The sequence below is a fragment of the Hyaena hyaena genome, unplaced genomic scaffold (genome assembly GCF_003009895.1).
Source record: "Hyaena hyaena isolate Hyena2069 unplaced genomic scaffold, ASM300989v1 scaffold_40, whole genome shotgun sequence".
Classification (NCBI taxonomy): Eukaryota; Metazoa; Chordata; class Mammalia; order Carnivora; family Hyaenidae; genus Hyaena; species Hyaena hyaena.
The window spans coordinates 3,156,984-3,173,831 of record NW_024080672.1 but is presented as its reverse complement, the minus strand read 5'-3'; the positions used below and the strand labels follow the sequence as shown (position 1 = coordinate 3,173,831).

Here is a 16,848-nt window from a genome sequence, read left to right as displayed (position 1 = left end):
GCAAAAGTAAGGTTGGCAGTAGAAGCCAAGCACCGGGAGAAGGGAAGGGGGGGGCAGGAGACAGGCGGCCTCCTCCCTCTCCCACAAAGTTCCAGTCGTGAACACACCCACTGGCTGCAGCAAAAAAGCACTGTGCGTGGGCACAGGTGGGTCCCAGCCTCCCTGCCTGGATGCCGCTTAAGCGCTGAGCCTGAATGAAGACTTTCATTGCTGTTTGCTGTTTTTGTTGGCCGGTAGCCATGGCAAACATTTGCAGGTGGCTTGGCCAGATTTTGACACTTAAATATTTGAGGTTGTGATAAAAATCAGAATATTACTACAATATGGTTCTGTGCAGTCTCAAGGAAAAAAAAAAACTATCTGCAATTTCAAATGCTCATTTAAAGACACAGTCTCCAGAGGGAACTCATGTTTTAAAATAAGTACTCATTTCCTCTTTGCTGAGAGAAATAAAAGAGTCAACCATCCCCAAATGTTACCACCTAGAGTTTCATTCTGAATCCACTAGTGAGATGGGTTGGGTTGTTCCTTGCTGAGCCCCCACAGCCATCCGGGCAAGGTTCTGGATGGGTCACATGGAGAAAATGGAAATGACAGGATGTGTGGGTTGGAATCAACATGGTAAGCACGACAGGGAAGGATGTGAAGAAAAGAAACAGCCTCCCTCAAGCCTGGCAATGAGACAGAATCCTAAAAGTGACAATTACCTCCTAGGATGCCCCAGGAGAGCCATGCAACACCCCAGGATGGGGAGTCAATGAGAAGATGGAGCAGGCTGGGAGGTCACATGTACCAGAGAGACACTCCCACCCGCCCAGGCACAGTGACACAGCCTGGAAATGTCACCCAACTGTACAGCCCGGGGCCAGCTGGGTAAATTATTGACAGAGTCAACACCCATCTTAGAATGTCGTGCTAACCCTTAAAAGACTCACAAAAACCAGCATTGTACTAACAATGGCCGAATGCTAGGGGCCTCTAAGAGGGTAGCTGGGGTAGGGGCATCGGGGGAGGCAGAACTCCAGGGGGGAAGGAATGTTATAAAACTGCTAGTAAACTCCAACACATTTTATGTTTTTTCCCCTTGAAAGAAAAATAAAATAATTATAATTAGCTGGCCTAACTGAATTGTCTGCCCAAAGCCAAACCACTAGAGTGAAGGAGTCCCTTGAGATTTTGGATGCCATCTTTAAAGAACCCACTCCACCCTCTTGGTATATTATAGGTTCTTGCTTTAGATGGTGGCAATATTTGCTCCCACAGTCATTTGAAAAGAAAAGAAATATTTAACAGGGATACCAGCTAATTTAGCATTGGCTTCTTCCAACAAAGCCAAGCATTCAAAGGGCCGATTACTATTCCTTTTGGGAAACCAGATGTACCCATGACAAACTCACAAAACCATCACAGCCCACAGGCCACAGCTCTCATTTGTTGAGCTGGCTCTTCACAAATCACAACCCATCTGATAAGTTGAGATATGTAGGAGACAAGGTACCCCTTCTAAAGCATCCTAAGGAGGAATAAACTGGTGTTGTTCCCCATGCTCCCTCTTGACCTGAAATTCCAACAAACATTTAAAACAAAGGGGAAAGCACCTGGCTGGTTCAGTCCATGGAAGATGTTACACTGGATCTTGGGGTGTTAAGTTTGAGCCCCATATTGGGTGTAGAGATTACTTAATAGTAAAATCTTTAAAAAACAAAGGGGTGGGGGCAAGACACATTGGCAAATTGCAGGTCAACTGTTTTTTTAATCACCATATAGACTATCCAGCTGAATGTTCACACTAAATTCTGATGCATGTACCAAATACAGCAAGCCCCTTTCCTATTTTAAACAGAGAACTGTGGAAATGTACAGCAAGCAGTTCTCAGCTTCTAACAATATAAATTTATCAGAGCTCTTTGGTTTACATTACTACCTTTTCTTCCTAAGAACTTGACTACTCTTAAATCTTTTATTTCCTCTTCACTCTACTCCTGCAAGCGTGGAAAGAAGACACATATCGTCATCTTGAAGATACGGAAGCAGGCCAGAGACTGTGTATTTCTGAGAAGCTGGCGGGTAATGCCCAGGCTCCTGGTCCTCAGACCAAACTCCAAGTAGGCAGGGGCTAGAGCTGTCATGTGAGACTCAGAAGTGAAAATACTTTCCATCCCATAAACAGAGTGTCTGGGATTCTGATGACACTGACTTTTCTACCAATTTTTCTCAATACCGCATGCAGTACTGTCTTTTCTACATAAGCGAGGGGGAGAGGGCTTGCGTTTTTAGCTTTGTTTACTCCAGGAATGAACCTGGACCAATACAGAAGAATGAGAGTGCTAATAAAGAGGTATTAACAAGGAAAAGAAGCAAAGAAGAATCATCAGAGGGAAGGAGGACTGGAAATACATGGAGGACACGGGTTGGGCTCAGCAGATCCTAGGAAAAAAGGGACACACTCTGTTGGGGAGGAAGGTGGGCTGGTGAAACCTCCCTCTACCAACCTCAAGCGTTTGTACTGAAAGCATGCTCTGCCCTCTGTAACACCTAAGGGTTTTCCACTGTCATCTTGAAGTTCATAAATCTTGTCTGAAGAAACAATGACACCAAATTATTTGCTTTGCCCTGCAAGGTCCAGGATCAAAAGTTTCCACCAAATGGAGACCCCCCCCCTTCTCCCATTAAAAGCTCGGCTCTAAGGGCCAGGTGATATCACACCAACCAGAAACACCAACTTCTGTCTCATCTAATCTGAGCACCAGACACAAGGAGAAAGTCCAGAACATTCTCTGAGCTCCAGCCAGGACCCAGAGACAACAGAGGAAGTCTCCTTACCCGATCTGGCGGTTGGTGGAAGGTGCCTGTGTGATGACAGAGCTGGACTGGGGCGACGGCATGGCTTGCTGAATCACAACGCTGGTGTCATGGTTGGGCATCCGGGTGCTGCCAAGCTGGTGAGCTCCGGGCCCCGCCATGGCCCCACCAACTGTGTTATGCATCGAAATATTCTGCCCAGAGAAGACAGAGGGGAAGGTCAGAAGAAGTCAATGTTGTATTCTACTCTCAAACTCTCAGAGGACAAAATTGGGAATCTGGTCTTGTCAACTAAATAAAGAGTTATGGCTTCTGGCAAGCCATGGGTCTATCCATCTTGTTATAACTTAACAGCTAGGAGCAGATGAAAAATAACTATTTACCCTAAGAGTAACACACATGAGAAAATACCCTGAGATTCACTAATCACTCTGCCGCCTTCCTGATGTAAGGTTTCTATCAGGGACATTTGATGCATATCTTCTCTGACTCGGTGTGATATACACTGCATTTGAAAATGATTCCGTGGTGAATGCACAGCACTATGATTTACTGAAGAGCCGCTCGGCATCCTGCTTTGAATGACATGCACACTAGGTTATTGTTTCTTCTTCAGTCCTATGAGACTAGCCAACCACCTACTTTTTTTTCCCCAGGAAACTACTACCTTTCCAAATCATAATCTAGGTACTCATGACCCAAGCTCAACAACCTGGAGAGTGAGGATGGATGACTGGAATAGATGACAGGGTGTCTGGAATCCAACGCCAAGAGTCGAAGTTGCAACTTTCTGCTGTACTTCCATAAAATCAATCTCTAACAGTTTTTATGGAATAACGGAATATAGAACAATGACTGCTTGTTCATTTACTTTTTCACTGTCTTTTCCTCTAGAATGAAGAATGTTTGTGTTCATAACTCTCTCTCATGGTACTTGGAACATTGTAGCCACTCAGGTAAACATACATCGCATGAATAAACCAGTGAAGGCAAAAGGCGACATGTGAGTCACTTAAGGGAACTAATAGCATGTGCTTATTTCTGATGATTTCTGATGAATGAAGGTTTCTTTGTTTAAAATTCAAAATTAAGGTAAAACATGCAAGGCAAAGCTGTCTCAAGAGACAGTTCTTAAAAAAAAAAAGTCACTGGGACAAAGTAAGAGGACTCACACCTGGGCAAAAGTCTTACCAATGTGGTGGAGCTAAAAGGTGAGAACTTCAGAGTTTAGAAAAGAAAGGGAAAGTGCAGGAAAGTAAGTCAGTGGGCCTCTGTAAACAGCTAGGCACAGCTTTTCAGCCTAGAAGGGTAGTGAAATTCGAGAGGTCAGTTGGACAACGGGTTGAGGATGGCAGAAAAGAAATGGTGTGTCACTAGCAATTTACTGGAGGAAAAATATATATCTGTCTGCGCTTTGGGGTTAGCAAAGAAAAAAATAAATGTTACCCAGGAGAACCAGAGTGGTCCTTTGAAGTTCTTCTGCAAAGAACAGGATTTCCTGCACTATGTGTTAAATGATGGTGATAACATATATGGTATTTGGGGTGGTTGTGTCCATCACATTGCACCTTTCCCAGATTTCTGATTTCTAAATCCTGACCACACAGTTTGTCAGCGGTCCAGATGGAAACTGGGCACCTGGCTTAGACTGTGAGCCGACTGTGTTATCGCGGGATCCCAAAGGCATGAACAGTCTTCTATATACACGCGTGGTCCAAAGGCTCCTCTTTTACACTGGAAGGTTTTTCTGACATGGGAAAATATTGTGGTTGATTAAAGCAAGATGAAAGTAAATGGTGATTTGTGTTGGAGTAGCAGTGCAGAGGTATGCTTGAGTTTTTTTTATAGGATCTAGAGACGTAGAGAAATGAACTGAAATAATAATGAAAATAAAGATAATTGGGTTACTTCTTGTAAAAGTGGACCTTAACAAATATATTTCCTAGTCTTAATGAGGTCTTGATGAAGTCAACAATTAAACATAGTTTTTTCCTCCCTTGTTGGTATCCTCAGAGAGACCCACAATTTTTCTTCTTGCTCACAGTCACCTACTCTGTCAATAATCAGAGGCACAGAAAGATTTCTGGCTCTCTTTTCAGAATTATTTCTATTGTGCTGTACTATCAAAGATTATGAGTGGAGCTGCACAGTATAAAATTCTAACTAATAATCTTTAAATTGCCAAAGAAGAATATAAAATGTATGAACCTTCCTTGGGTTACCCTTGACACGACTTTCCTATCACCCCCATATGCGGTCCCCAAGTACTGCATAGTCAACCTATGCATCTTTCGTCTATTTCTATCCTTCCATCTCTCCTCCTGCCAACCTACACCCAACCACCTTCTTCTCCTTTCTTAGACTAGACAGTGGCCTTCTAACTGGTCTGTCACTCACTTTGCCTTACCTTTCTCCTTTTGCCCATATACAGTCACAGTGATCGTTTTTTAAGTTTGTTTGTTTGTTTGTTTGTTTATAGCATGCGTGTGCAAGTGGAGGGAGGAGAGAAAGAATCCCAAGCAAGCCATGCACTGTGAGCATAGAGGCAGACTACAGGAGGGTACACACGATGCAGGCCTAGATTTCCCGAGCTGTGAGATCATGACCTGAGCTGAAATCAAGAGTCAGAGGCTTAACCAACTGAGCCACCCAGGCACCAGGCATGGTGATCTTTTCACAAAAACAACACTGATCACGGCACACAATTCTCTCTACCCAACTGCACTGCCCCACCTCCAACCACCACTCCACAAGCTTCTTAGATGGCTTCCATGGTTCAAAAGACATTGACAGCACTTTCTGTCATCTCCAAAGCCTGTAGGTGACCCTTCCTGCCTCCCAGCTCATCTCACACTACTTTCACTCTTGCTTTCTGTTCTTCACTCCACCTACTGGCATGTTCCTGTCCTCATACTGCCCATGCTCCATTTCAGCACAGGGCCTTGGGATGTTATTTTCTGCTACCTGTGCCCTTCCCCTGACTCCACCTTCAAATCCCAGATTAAGCATCATGTGAGGAAGACTTCTCTGACCTCTTCTCTCCTCCTCTCCTCTTCTTTGGAGTGCTTTTTACAAGCTCATAATTGCTTTATTTGATTAAAATATTTCTTCCTTGAGGACATAAGTGCAATGTGAGAAGAGACTAAATCTGACTTTACTCCCCATTAACTCTAGATCAATGCCTGGAATATAATAAGTGCTCAATAAACACTGAATGAGTGAGTGAATATAAAATGACGTTCCTAAAATATTCAGTATGAGGAAGTCTTTTATTCCCTGGCCAGTTTTTGAGAGTGCTAACTTTTTGTCCATTTACCTTAAGATCTCAGAACATGCTTTCTGGTAGTAGCATTTTAGATATTAAGGTACTTGTTCAATCATGGACTAGAGAAATAGAAAAGACCAGCATTAAGAAGAAATCCATAAACATGGGATGTACAAGAAAGAAAGCTTTTCATAAAATATTAAATGAGCTCTTGAAGGAAGATGCCAAAAGGTGAGTTCTGAATCTTTGAGCACTTTGGCTCAAAGGATGGTAACAACCATTCTTTATCTCCACGATTAAAACTAGGAAAATCTGATCTGTGCTGCAGCACAAAGAAAATGGTATATTCAGAAGGGAACATGTTAAATGAAAGAAAGAACTACTTCTTTAATGAGAATCATTAAAAAGAATTTTAAGGGACACCTGGGTGGCTCAGTCAGTTGAGCATCCAACTTCAGCTCAGGTCATGATCTCATGGTTTGTGAATCCGAGCCCTGCTGAGCATCCAACTTCAGCTCAGGTCATGATCTCATGGTTTGTGAATCCGAGCCCTGCATCAGGCTCCCTGCTGTCAGCGTGAGGCCTGCTTCAGATCCTCTGTTCCCCTCTCTCTCTGCCCCTTCCCCACACTCTCTGTCTTTCTCAAAAAATAAAGATAAATAATTAAAAATAAAGAATTTTTAAAACTATCCAGGAATATAGCTCACCTTCTCCCACCAACATTTAAAACATCTCTTTGTCTCTGTGACCCCAACAAGAGATGGAAAAGGCTCCCAAGAGTTATAGTCTAATTCTTCAATAATCTCCGTTCTCCACCACACATGAAATCTGCAAATTCTCCACACTCCTTCCCCCAGATCCTGAGAGTAATTTCAAAATGTTTTGGAAAAATAAACAATTAGGCAAGCATTATCATTTCACATTAAGAGATGATTTTTTTTCCCTTTAAGCATTACATAGTAAGTCAAACATGAAATTATTTTCTGAGTTCACATTTTCCCAATTATGGGTTCAAAACCTGTCTTCATTGATAAAAGAATGGCATTTTACCTCTGGATAAATTAAATATCCAATTTCAAAAACACGGGTGACTACATCTTGCTGAGTTACTTTCACTAGTATAGGCGCATAGATTTGGAGCTTGGAAACAGTGTCACCAAACCAGTGGATGGGTGTCAATATGCATGGAACAATCAGAGGTGTTCCTCGAGGCTCAGCCTTTGGCCTTTTCTTGTTCAACATTTTTATCAACAGCTTGGATGAAGATGTAAAAATTGTGCTTGTCAAATCTGCAGTTGACACAGTGGTGGGAGGCATAGCTTATGTTCTGGGTAGTAGAATCAGGTTTTACTTGAGCCAACTGTGTGATCTGGCCTCCAAAAATGCTAACATAAATCTAGGTTGCTGTAGAAGAAGTGCAATGTCCAGATCAAGGGAAGTAATTACTCTGCTGTTGAGCACGCTGAACTGACCACATTTGGCCACCACATTTTAAGGGGGAAATTGACAAATAGGAGGGAATGAAAGCAATGAAGGCATCCAAAATGCATCACAGGAAGAACTATAGAAGAATCAGGGGATATTTAGTCTGAAGAAGAAAAGATTTAGAGGGTCATGCTAACTGCCTTCAAATATTTGTGGGATTAGATACAGTCTATATTACTCCAGAGGGCATATTTAAAACAAAAAGGGATCTGTTGATAAAAGCCAATGATGACTACAATTTGAGTTCTTATTTTGAAACAAACACTACGCTAGATGCTTTATAAACTGCACTTCTAACCCTCACAATGATACTACAGGGTCAGCATTATTGTCCTCACTTTAAAATGATAAAAAGAGGGGCACCTGGGTGGCTCAGTCAGTTAAGCATCTGACTTCAGCTTGGGTCATGATCTCACAGTTCATGAGTTTGAGCCCTGCATCGGGCTCTGTGCTGACAGCTCAGAGCCTGAAGCCTGCTTTGGATTCTGTGTCTCTTACTCTCTCTGTCCCTCTCCCACTCATATTCTGTCTCTGTCTCTCAAAAAGATGAACAAATACTTAAAAAAATTTTTTTTAGGGGCTCCTGGGTGGCTCAGTCAGTTGGGTGTCCGACTTCGACTCAGGTCATGATTTCATGGTTTGTGGGTTCGAGCCCTACATCGGGCTCTGTGCTGACAGACAGCTCAGAGCCTAGAGCCTGTTTCAGATTCTGTGTTTCCCTCTCTCTCTGACCCTCCCCTGTTCACTCTGTCTCTCTCTCTCTCTCTCTCTCAGGAATAAATAAAACATTTAAAAAATAAAATAAAATGATAAAAACAGTAAAATTACTCACCATCACTAATACCATGCCATTCCCCTTTAGCCATCCACACTCTTTCTTGACCGACACTCTAAAAATACAAATTTGATCTTATGTCCAAAAACTAAACAAGCTGCCTTGTAAAGTACTGAGCTTTCTGGCATTGGAGTTAAGCCAGTAGAGACTAGTGGCCCTCTGTCAAAGATATAGAGGATTTTTGCATCAGGAGGGAGAAGGTGCTGCATGACTTTCAAGGTCTTTTCTATTGTTAGGATTCCCTCACTTATGATACATGGTTCATACTTTGGCCCAGTGCTTCCAAATGATTAGTAATATGTGATAATGTTGGAAATACACTGGCTTAGGAGTTAGGAGGTCTATTCTAGTTGAGGCTCTCTACCCCTCCTTGCAGCCATGTAACCTGGATAAATCATCCCATCCCTCTCAGCTCCATAGCCCCATTGCTAAAAGCAGGGGTTGGACTACCTGGTTTCCATAATTATTTCCGGCTCTAATACTCCACAAGTCTCTTTCTATGTTACATTTTTTGAGACATTAAATATCCAAACACACTTTTTAACTCTGATTCATAGGCCTACAAACATTGATTTTTCTCCATAACCATAAGCTTTTGCAGAAATGAGCCTTCCAAAAATTATAGCTTTATGCCAGACCCAAGGGATCATGGTTCAAGAAGCAGATCCAACACAAAGTAAAATTTCTCAAACTTCAAAGATGAAAATTCCACAGACAAATTATTTTCATCTAAATTGCTCACTCCTGGGTTCCAATTTCTCCACATGTTCCTTTAACTTCTTCCCTTCATATCCTTCAACACGCCCTGCTCTCCATTCGTTTGACTTTTTCCCTTCATATCCTTCAGTGTGCTTTGGTCTCCATTCAGTGTTGTTCTGAGACATAAAGGGTGTGAATGGAATGAGAATCAGGGCATAATGAGTCTTGATTGCATACTCAGTGAGTTTGAGGTAGAGTTGTAATTGTCTTTCTGCATGCATGGGCTTGGAATACGATATGCAGAAAAACAACCCAATGTATATGAATATATGTCCATGTTCTTACAAATACCTATAATTTCAGGGTGTGGTCATGAAGGATGAAGGGCAGTGGACCACAGATGAAAGTAAAAGTTGGAGCATACGGGGAGAACATTGTTGATTCCCATAAGGTCTCAAAATGCTATCTTCAAATCTATATTCCATCCAACTGCCAAGGTGTGGAGACTTTATGGGTTTCTCTATAAAGAGCCAGGGTCATCTCGACACGCATTTACAAGTTGAGTTGTGCAATCTTGGAATTGTCTGCATCTTAATGATGCCCAGGCAGTTATGAAGACTTTCAGAACTTCCCAGATGTAAACATCCATGAATTGCATCCAAAAGATGTCTGAGGCATTCACAGGATAACACAAGTTCTAACCTTCCAGAAGAGACTAAGCTCTCTAGAGGTTTAGGGAGGATTCTAGAAGGTCCCGACTTCTTCTTTCTGATGCTTTCAGGAGCTGGAATACCCGTGTGAGTATTTTTAATTCTACTGAGAGGATAGGCTGCTCCATGACAGAAGGGACAGTGAAGTATCAGAGGGGACATGCTGAGGAGGACACCAGGGGCCATGCCAACTGCCTCTCTCTCCATAACATTTTCCTTACTATAGCCACACAGTGAAAGATGAACAACATAAGAAAGAAACCATCTCAGTCAACCTTTGCAGGAGGGAAAAGGAGAGGAGAGCACAGAGCACTGTGGAAATTCCAGCTGTGATATGCACATTCAAATTCCGCTTTTTCAGAGTTTGCTACTTATCCCAGAAGAATTCAAAGGGGCACAAAAACATGAGCACTAGAATATAGGGCTCAAGTTCAGATCAGCTCTACAGCATCCTGGGCATGTTAAGTTCTCTGAGCCATACCTCCTTCATCTTTAAAATAGAGATAATCATCGAATGAAGACGGTTGTAATGAGTATCGCATGAGAAGATGATGTTCCAGCACAGTGCTGACAGCAGATGTGTGCTTTTTTTCTTTTTAGTAGAGTTCTGAATGTGAGGCTCAGACAGTAGTGGTTCATTCTGGGTGGTTACTCCCCATGGCTGATTTTAGTAGAAATATTACTAATAATAGCCAGCACTTACACGCCATTACCAGATGTCAGAAAGTTCATTTAATCCTTATTAGTCTAGAAGGTACAAAGGATTATTTATTCTCATTTTACAGAAGGGAAAACTGAAGCACAGAGAGGTTAAGTAACTTGCTCAAAGTCATCCAACTAATAAGTGAAGCAGCTCAGACCTAAGCCTTTGGCCTCAGAGTCCAGATTCTTACTAAGCCATACTGCCTCTATAGTCTTGCAGTAAACATATTTTTCTGGTGGAAAATGACATGGCAAAAAATAAAGTGTACCTCATATCCTTTCTAGGGACATTAAAGAAGTGGTTAATTGATGCCGGTATGGGATCCTGAGAATTACAATGTATCTGTCATACCACTAAGTTGGGGCAATATCACCACCATTTTCATGTCTAGAATAGACTGGGGGTACAACATTAATTCATTTCTAAGTTGTTGATTTGTGACCCTTGTCTTAATGTCATATTGCCCGCACAGGTCTTTTGAGACTGGTTTACAATGAACAGGGCAGATTAAGATTAGGGAGGAAAGCTGTACTTCAAAAACTCTTAACAATAACCAACCAAACAACCGTCACTCACTCATTCTCTGATCAAGATCACCTTCCTCAATAGTTCCAAGAGTTAAGAAAAAGGCTGGGAAAGAGTAATTTCTTTGATGCTTGGATCCAATTTCCAAGGCAACTTCCCTTACAGCGGGTAGGAAAGCAGCTCACACATGGATGTGACCCTCAGTGGCCTTTAGCACTTTAGCACCCATTTCCAGGAAGCAGGCAGGCCTGCCCCTAGTGGGATTCCAGATTTGAGTCAGCAAGATATGGACAAGCAAGATCCGTCTGACTGCACTGTGCTCTCCTCCAACTCCAGACCTCTGTCATCCTTTCTAATACTGGGTTTAGACAAAAGAGCCCTGAACCATCCCTGTAAGCATTTTATAGCTATTCATTTAATACTGTAGTAAAATGCTCAAGACCATAAATGTCTTCCCAGGTGCCACCCTTGACTGTGAGAAACAGTTTTCAGGTGTCTCTCAAAGATCCTGCTCCTTTCTGTCAGATTCGCAGTGCTGTGGACTGTTTGTGTCTCTGCCCTCACCTCCTGCTTTACTGTCTTGGTTACTTCTGCTAAATATAATCATATGGGTTAAAAGGAAGGAAGTGATGCCGCTTCATTTAGGTTACTAGAATCTTAGTTGAGCCAATCTCTGTGGTTGATGCATCTACAGATATCTTGGAAGTTAGAAACCAGTCTAATGCCAATGAAAATGGTACTGTACTCACTGCTCACTGGTAAAGTTCCTCGTTTCTCAAGAGTCTTCCTCAAGAAACCAGTGGCACGAGCCAACCTGGACACTTTTGCTGGCCATGCCTCTGACTTGAGCTGTTATAATTTAATTCCAATCAATCTTTGTCCTAACAACTCCTGGCAACCCATCCTCTCTACCCTTTGCCCTCTCATTCACATGCACAGACCTCAGTGCTTCTTGACTATTCATACCATTTCATGTCTCTTTTTCACTTTTGTACATATTTCCTCCTTGCAGTCAATCCAAGATCCAGCACGTTTCTCCTCTGTAGAGCCTTCTCCCACTCCTTCTGGCCCCATTAGTTGTTCCCTGTTTTGTGTTCTCACAGCATCTTTTCCATATTGCCGTGAAAGAGCCTGGTTTATTTCCACAAGAACTTCCTCCAACAAACATGGACCAGGGAATATGCCAGGTTCATCTGAGAACAGCCAGTGTCTGCTCCTTGGCATGCACCTTGTAGATGCACAATAAACTCAATTTTTCAGTGAATAAATGCATGGTGGTGATTTTGAGCAAGTCTATTGCTTCTCTTTGTTTTAGTTTTCTCATGTTAAGCAGGAACAACTGCACTTTGTAAGATTTTTATAAATATTTAATTAAGTAATGCAAATGCAGAGCTTAGTACAATGTTGGACGTATTGAATGCCCAATACCCATCTAAAGGTGATCAGGCCCTGGCTTAACAGTGAAGGGCCAGCTGATGCATCTGCATCTTCATGTGAGCTCCACCATCAAGCACATGAGCTTGCTTAACTTCTTAGTCTGTTGATTTTGCCTTCATAATGATTCCCACATCTGTTTTTTCTTTGCTATCCCACGAGCTCCAGAGTTTAATAACCTTGTACCCTGATCGCACTATAACTTCCTACTGTTCTCCTAGCTTCCAGCCCTTCTGGTCCCTCCCAGGCCACTCCAGACCACATAGTCCAATTAATTGGTATGAATTGGCACTTTCCCAATGTCACACAGTAACACTAAAACCTCCCAGAGCTCCCTGATGCTTATACCGCTAAAGCCCACTCTTAGTCTTGCCTTCAAAGGCCCTATATATCCAGCCCCATCCCTTACCCTGTCCCCTATGTCAACCCTCGACTCAAGCCACCCCTCTCTACTCACTACACAACTCATGAGTTCAAATCCTCCCCTTCACACCTTTGCAGGTACATTCTCCAGGCCTGGAATTTCCTCTCTGCTTAGTTAAATCCTATCCCCTAGGCAAGAAATCTGTTGACTGATAGATAGAGTGTTTCTCTCTAGTACAAATGAGTGTAGTATTCCCTTGCTTCCTTTGAACTATGAAGTTAGGATACAGTAATGGCTTGAAAAGAGCTTTAATAACATACATATTATCCTAAAACCCCACTCTTCTCTTCCCTGACATTCCCTCATTCTTAGGAAGACTGCTTTCCTCAGTTCAATTTCTGGTTCATCTTAAACATCACCTTCTCAATGTTACCTCCCCAACTGAAAAAACCCTCCAGTTATTTTCTACCTCAGTATCCCAAATCTTTCCTTTATAGCATGTGTCATAAGGTACAATTTTTATCATTATTATTTCGTTATTTATTATTACTATCATTTTATCATCATTATTTCCAGTGTATTATATACACTTTTATCATTATTATTTCCAGTTACCTTTTATAAGTTCCTGGAAGGGAAAGCGCCTGTCTTATTTTCTCTTCTATTGCTAGTGCCCAGCTCAGTGCCGACACAGTACTAGACAACCAGTGACCGAATGGACAAATGAATTAGGATTTCTGAGGTGATTATATAATAAAGAGCAACCAATTTACAATTTCCTCTCATTGGGCACATGGTCATCTTAAGCCTGAAATACAGAGAGAGAACATTTGCTGACTTGAATCCTCATAAGTCATATCAACAGAGGCCAGACACGGCTTAACAGTCTCCTCAAATTGCCATGTGTTTGGTCAACTCAAATCACTGGTTGAAGTGAGGCTGCCCTTAGCAACTGGAAAATATACAGGAGAAGACAAAGTGAAATGATTACAAACAGCAAGAAACTAGGGTCCTGAGGCAAGTATGGGGAAGGGAAGGGAACGGCACCAGAGGCATTACCAGGTCCCATTTCTGTACAGCACGGGGAAGAAAAGGTTCTTGAATATCCTGAAAGAGGTACTGAGTCCACAGGGAAATGTTGAGGAGACACACTAAGAACCTGGTATGGCCATGCCAGAGGCAAATGGCCCATTCTAGAATTACTAAACGTATTTCTCTTCCTTCCTTACCAGAAAATGTGAAATTACCAAAAGTGAGAGTGCATATAAAACTACCACAAGGATGCTGAGGGTCTGTTTCCTCAGCATTTCAAAGAGAATCAAATATTTACACTTAATGACCAGAAATATAAATGGAGCGCTCTCTCGAAAGCTGCTAATGATATACTATAGTTCTGAGAAGAGACTTTGCCTTTCCCTCTACCAAAGCCCCCCTTTCCCCAGTTCTTCTCTCTTGGCCAAAAGAGCTGGAGGGTAGGGCTGGCTGCTAAGATGAGTCTGCTTGAAAACTCCCCTGCCTAGAGCATTGGTTGGGTATCTGCATTCCTGAATATTTGGCAACAGCCAGCTCTTAACATGCAATAGAAATGTGATCTTCAGTGGGAAGGAAAATGTGCTACAAGATAGACTTCCTCCTCTGAAACAATAGAGAATAAGAGTACCTGCACTTCGTTTCACTTCTGGTGGAACCCGTCAGGTGGCTTGCCATGAATGGCTTTGCTTTGTAAATTGTTCAGTACTTCACAAACATAAGTTACTGCTCTGCTGTGCTAATGGTTGGTATTAATTCGGCAGTATATTTCTATCCTGGGAAGTGGATGTTCTATTGGAAGACAAGTACCCTCCAATTGCCATTGCTTCCAAGCAAACTGAATCACGGCTACCGGTGTTTGTTAAGTCTTAGACCAAAAACCAAATTACATAACACAGGAAACAATGCAACACAGGAAATCAACGAGAGACAGAGTCTGTCTTATTTGATGAAATCCTAATAGAAAGAGATAACATTTTTATCTTGACCATACCAAACTAAGCAGCACTTGTTGTGTGCATAGGGGTACTGGCTGAAGCCTCTGGAAATCTTGTCTGAATACTAAGAGTGAATTTTAAAATAAGAATTCTTACCAGTCATGTGGGTTCTCTGGATCCTTAAGAGCCCAGAGAAGTGCACTGAAGGTCAATGAGATGATTTCTGTATTTACAGTGCACACAACGTACATCTCCAAGCCTACATGATACCACTTATTACCATTCTGACCTCATTTCTACTACTCCTTACCTTATTCGCTCTGTTCTAGACACATACCGGCTTCCTCAATGTTCTGCTGACATACAATAATAGCCTTGGTACTGGCTGCTCCCCTCTCCCCACCCCCACGGAAAGGTTTCTTCTCCTTATCGTCACATCTCCTTCTGCCACCGATTCCAAATGTTCACTCAAATGTTATCTCCCAATGAGCCTTCTGTCAGAGGCTGGCCACTCTTAAATGACAATACCACTTCCTCAATTCCACATTTCCCTTACTTAGTTCATCCTTTCCCATTAAGACACCCATTCCTTCCTCACCTGCTCCAATTCAAAAGCACCAAACCACTTCTGAGCCCTATTCTTAAAACAATATGCAAGAAAAGAAAAAAAGACACAGAAAATCCAATGACTCTATTTTTTTTAACTACCAGAAATCTCTTTTATCTCTTTCTCCCTTGGATGTTATGTTTTGAAAATACTTCTTTAAAAGTCATGAATTCATTTTTCTGTACCAGTCTTGAAGCTTTCACATTTCTCAATTTCTAAAATCTCATTTCACTCTATTGTACCATCATACACTACTGTTTCACAGCATTGATAAAATTCTAGGCCCAGAAAGAAACTGATGCTTTGTGTTTCTTTATGCTTATCCATCTTTGAGACAGAGAGACAGAGACAGAGAGAGAGCAAGCAAGGGGCAGAGAGAGAGGGAGACACAGAATCTGAAGCAGGCTACAGACTCCGAGCTGTCAGCACAGAGCCTGATGCGAGGCTCAAACCCATGAACCATGAGATCACGACCTAAGCCGAAGTCAGACACTTAACCAACTGAGCCAACCAAGTGCCCCAAGAAACTGATGCATTAGTTTTTCTGGGTAGACTTGCTACAGATAAATGTACAACTGCAATTAGAAAATCTGACTACTGTATCACTTGGGATGCCAATAGGAAAGAGCACACTCAAATTGTGTAACTTGAGAAGTGATTAATAAAGAAACTATTTGCAAAGGTGTGGGCAGAGCAGGGAAGCTACAGCCATGGTGCAGTACCCTGGGGCCAATGAGCAGGGAGCTGTTAAGTTTCCTAGGCCTATAGGAGTGAGAGAAGGGAGAGATTACCAGACCTCAGGAGAGAGAGAGGTTATCAGGAGAGCAGGGAGGAGACAGCTGTGTAGATGCAGCATCTGACAGGACCTGGGACCTTTGGTCAAAGAAGACAACTAACTGATGCAGCTGGGAGAATAGACATTCAGGCCCCCTTTTCTCCCTTTCTGGAACCTACTATGGTAGTTCCATGGCCACCAGCCGAAATCCAATAGGAAAACACAGGTTAAAGGTCAGCCTTTCAAGGCAGTCAGCAGGGTGGAATAGGGTGCAAATGGGCCCAAATGGGACACTGAGAAAATATCTAGCATGAGTATGTTTGATTAAACTTATTTTATTTCACAAGCAGTATACTTACTAGAGAAAAATTGTGGGGAAAAAAATATATGGGGAGGAACAAAGTCACCCATCATCCCAACATGAAGGAAAAAACTAATATCTTACTATATCTCTCCAGATATATTTTCTCTATATATATGTGTATACACTATACACACACACACACACACACACACACACACACACACACACTATGATATGCAAGAGATCCAAAAGATCAGAAACCCCACTGGGACACAGTAACACAGTTTGCATTCCACCCCACCTACCATGACTAAAAAAAAAAATGTTATCTGTATCTTTATTTCCTTCGTCTCTAATTTAAACCATATAAGGG

General features: G+C 42.1%; 1 protein-coding gene across 2 annotated transcripts in view; it reads right to left on the bottom strand.

Annotated features, from left to right (window-relative positions):
* CREB5 (cAMP responsive element binding protein 5) overlaps positions 1 to 16,848 on the bottom strand; it is a 400,955-nt gene that overhangs the window by 242,171 nt on the left and 141,936 nt on the right. For both annotated transcript variants that reach the window (XM_039229907.1, XM_039229908.1), the window contains exon 5: positions 2,824 to 2,996. In XM_039229907.1, the coding sequence (XP_039085838.1) occupies positions 2,824 to 2,996 (173 nt within the window). The remainder of the gene's footprint in view (positions 1 to 2,823; positions 2,997 to 16,848) is intronic.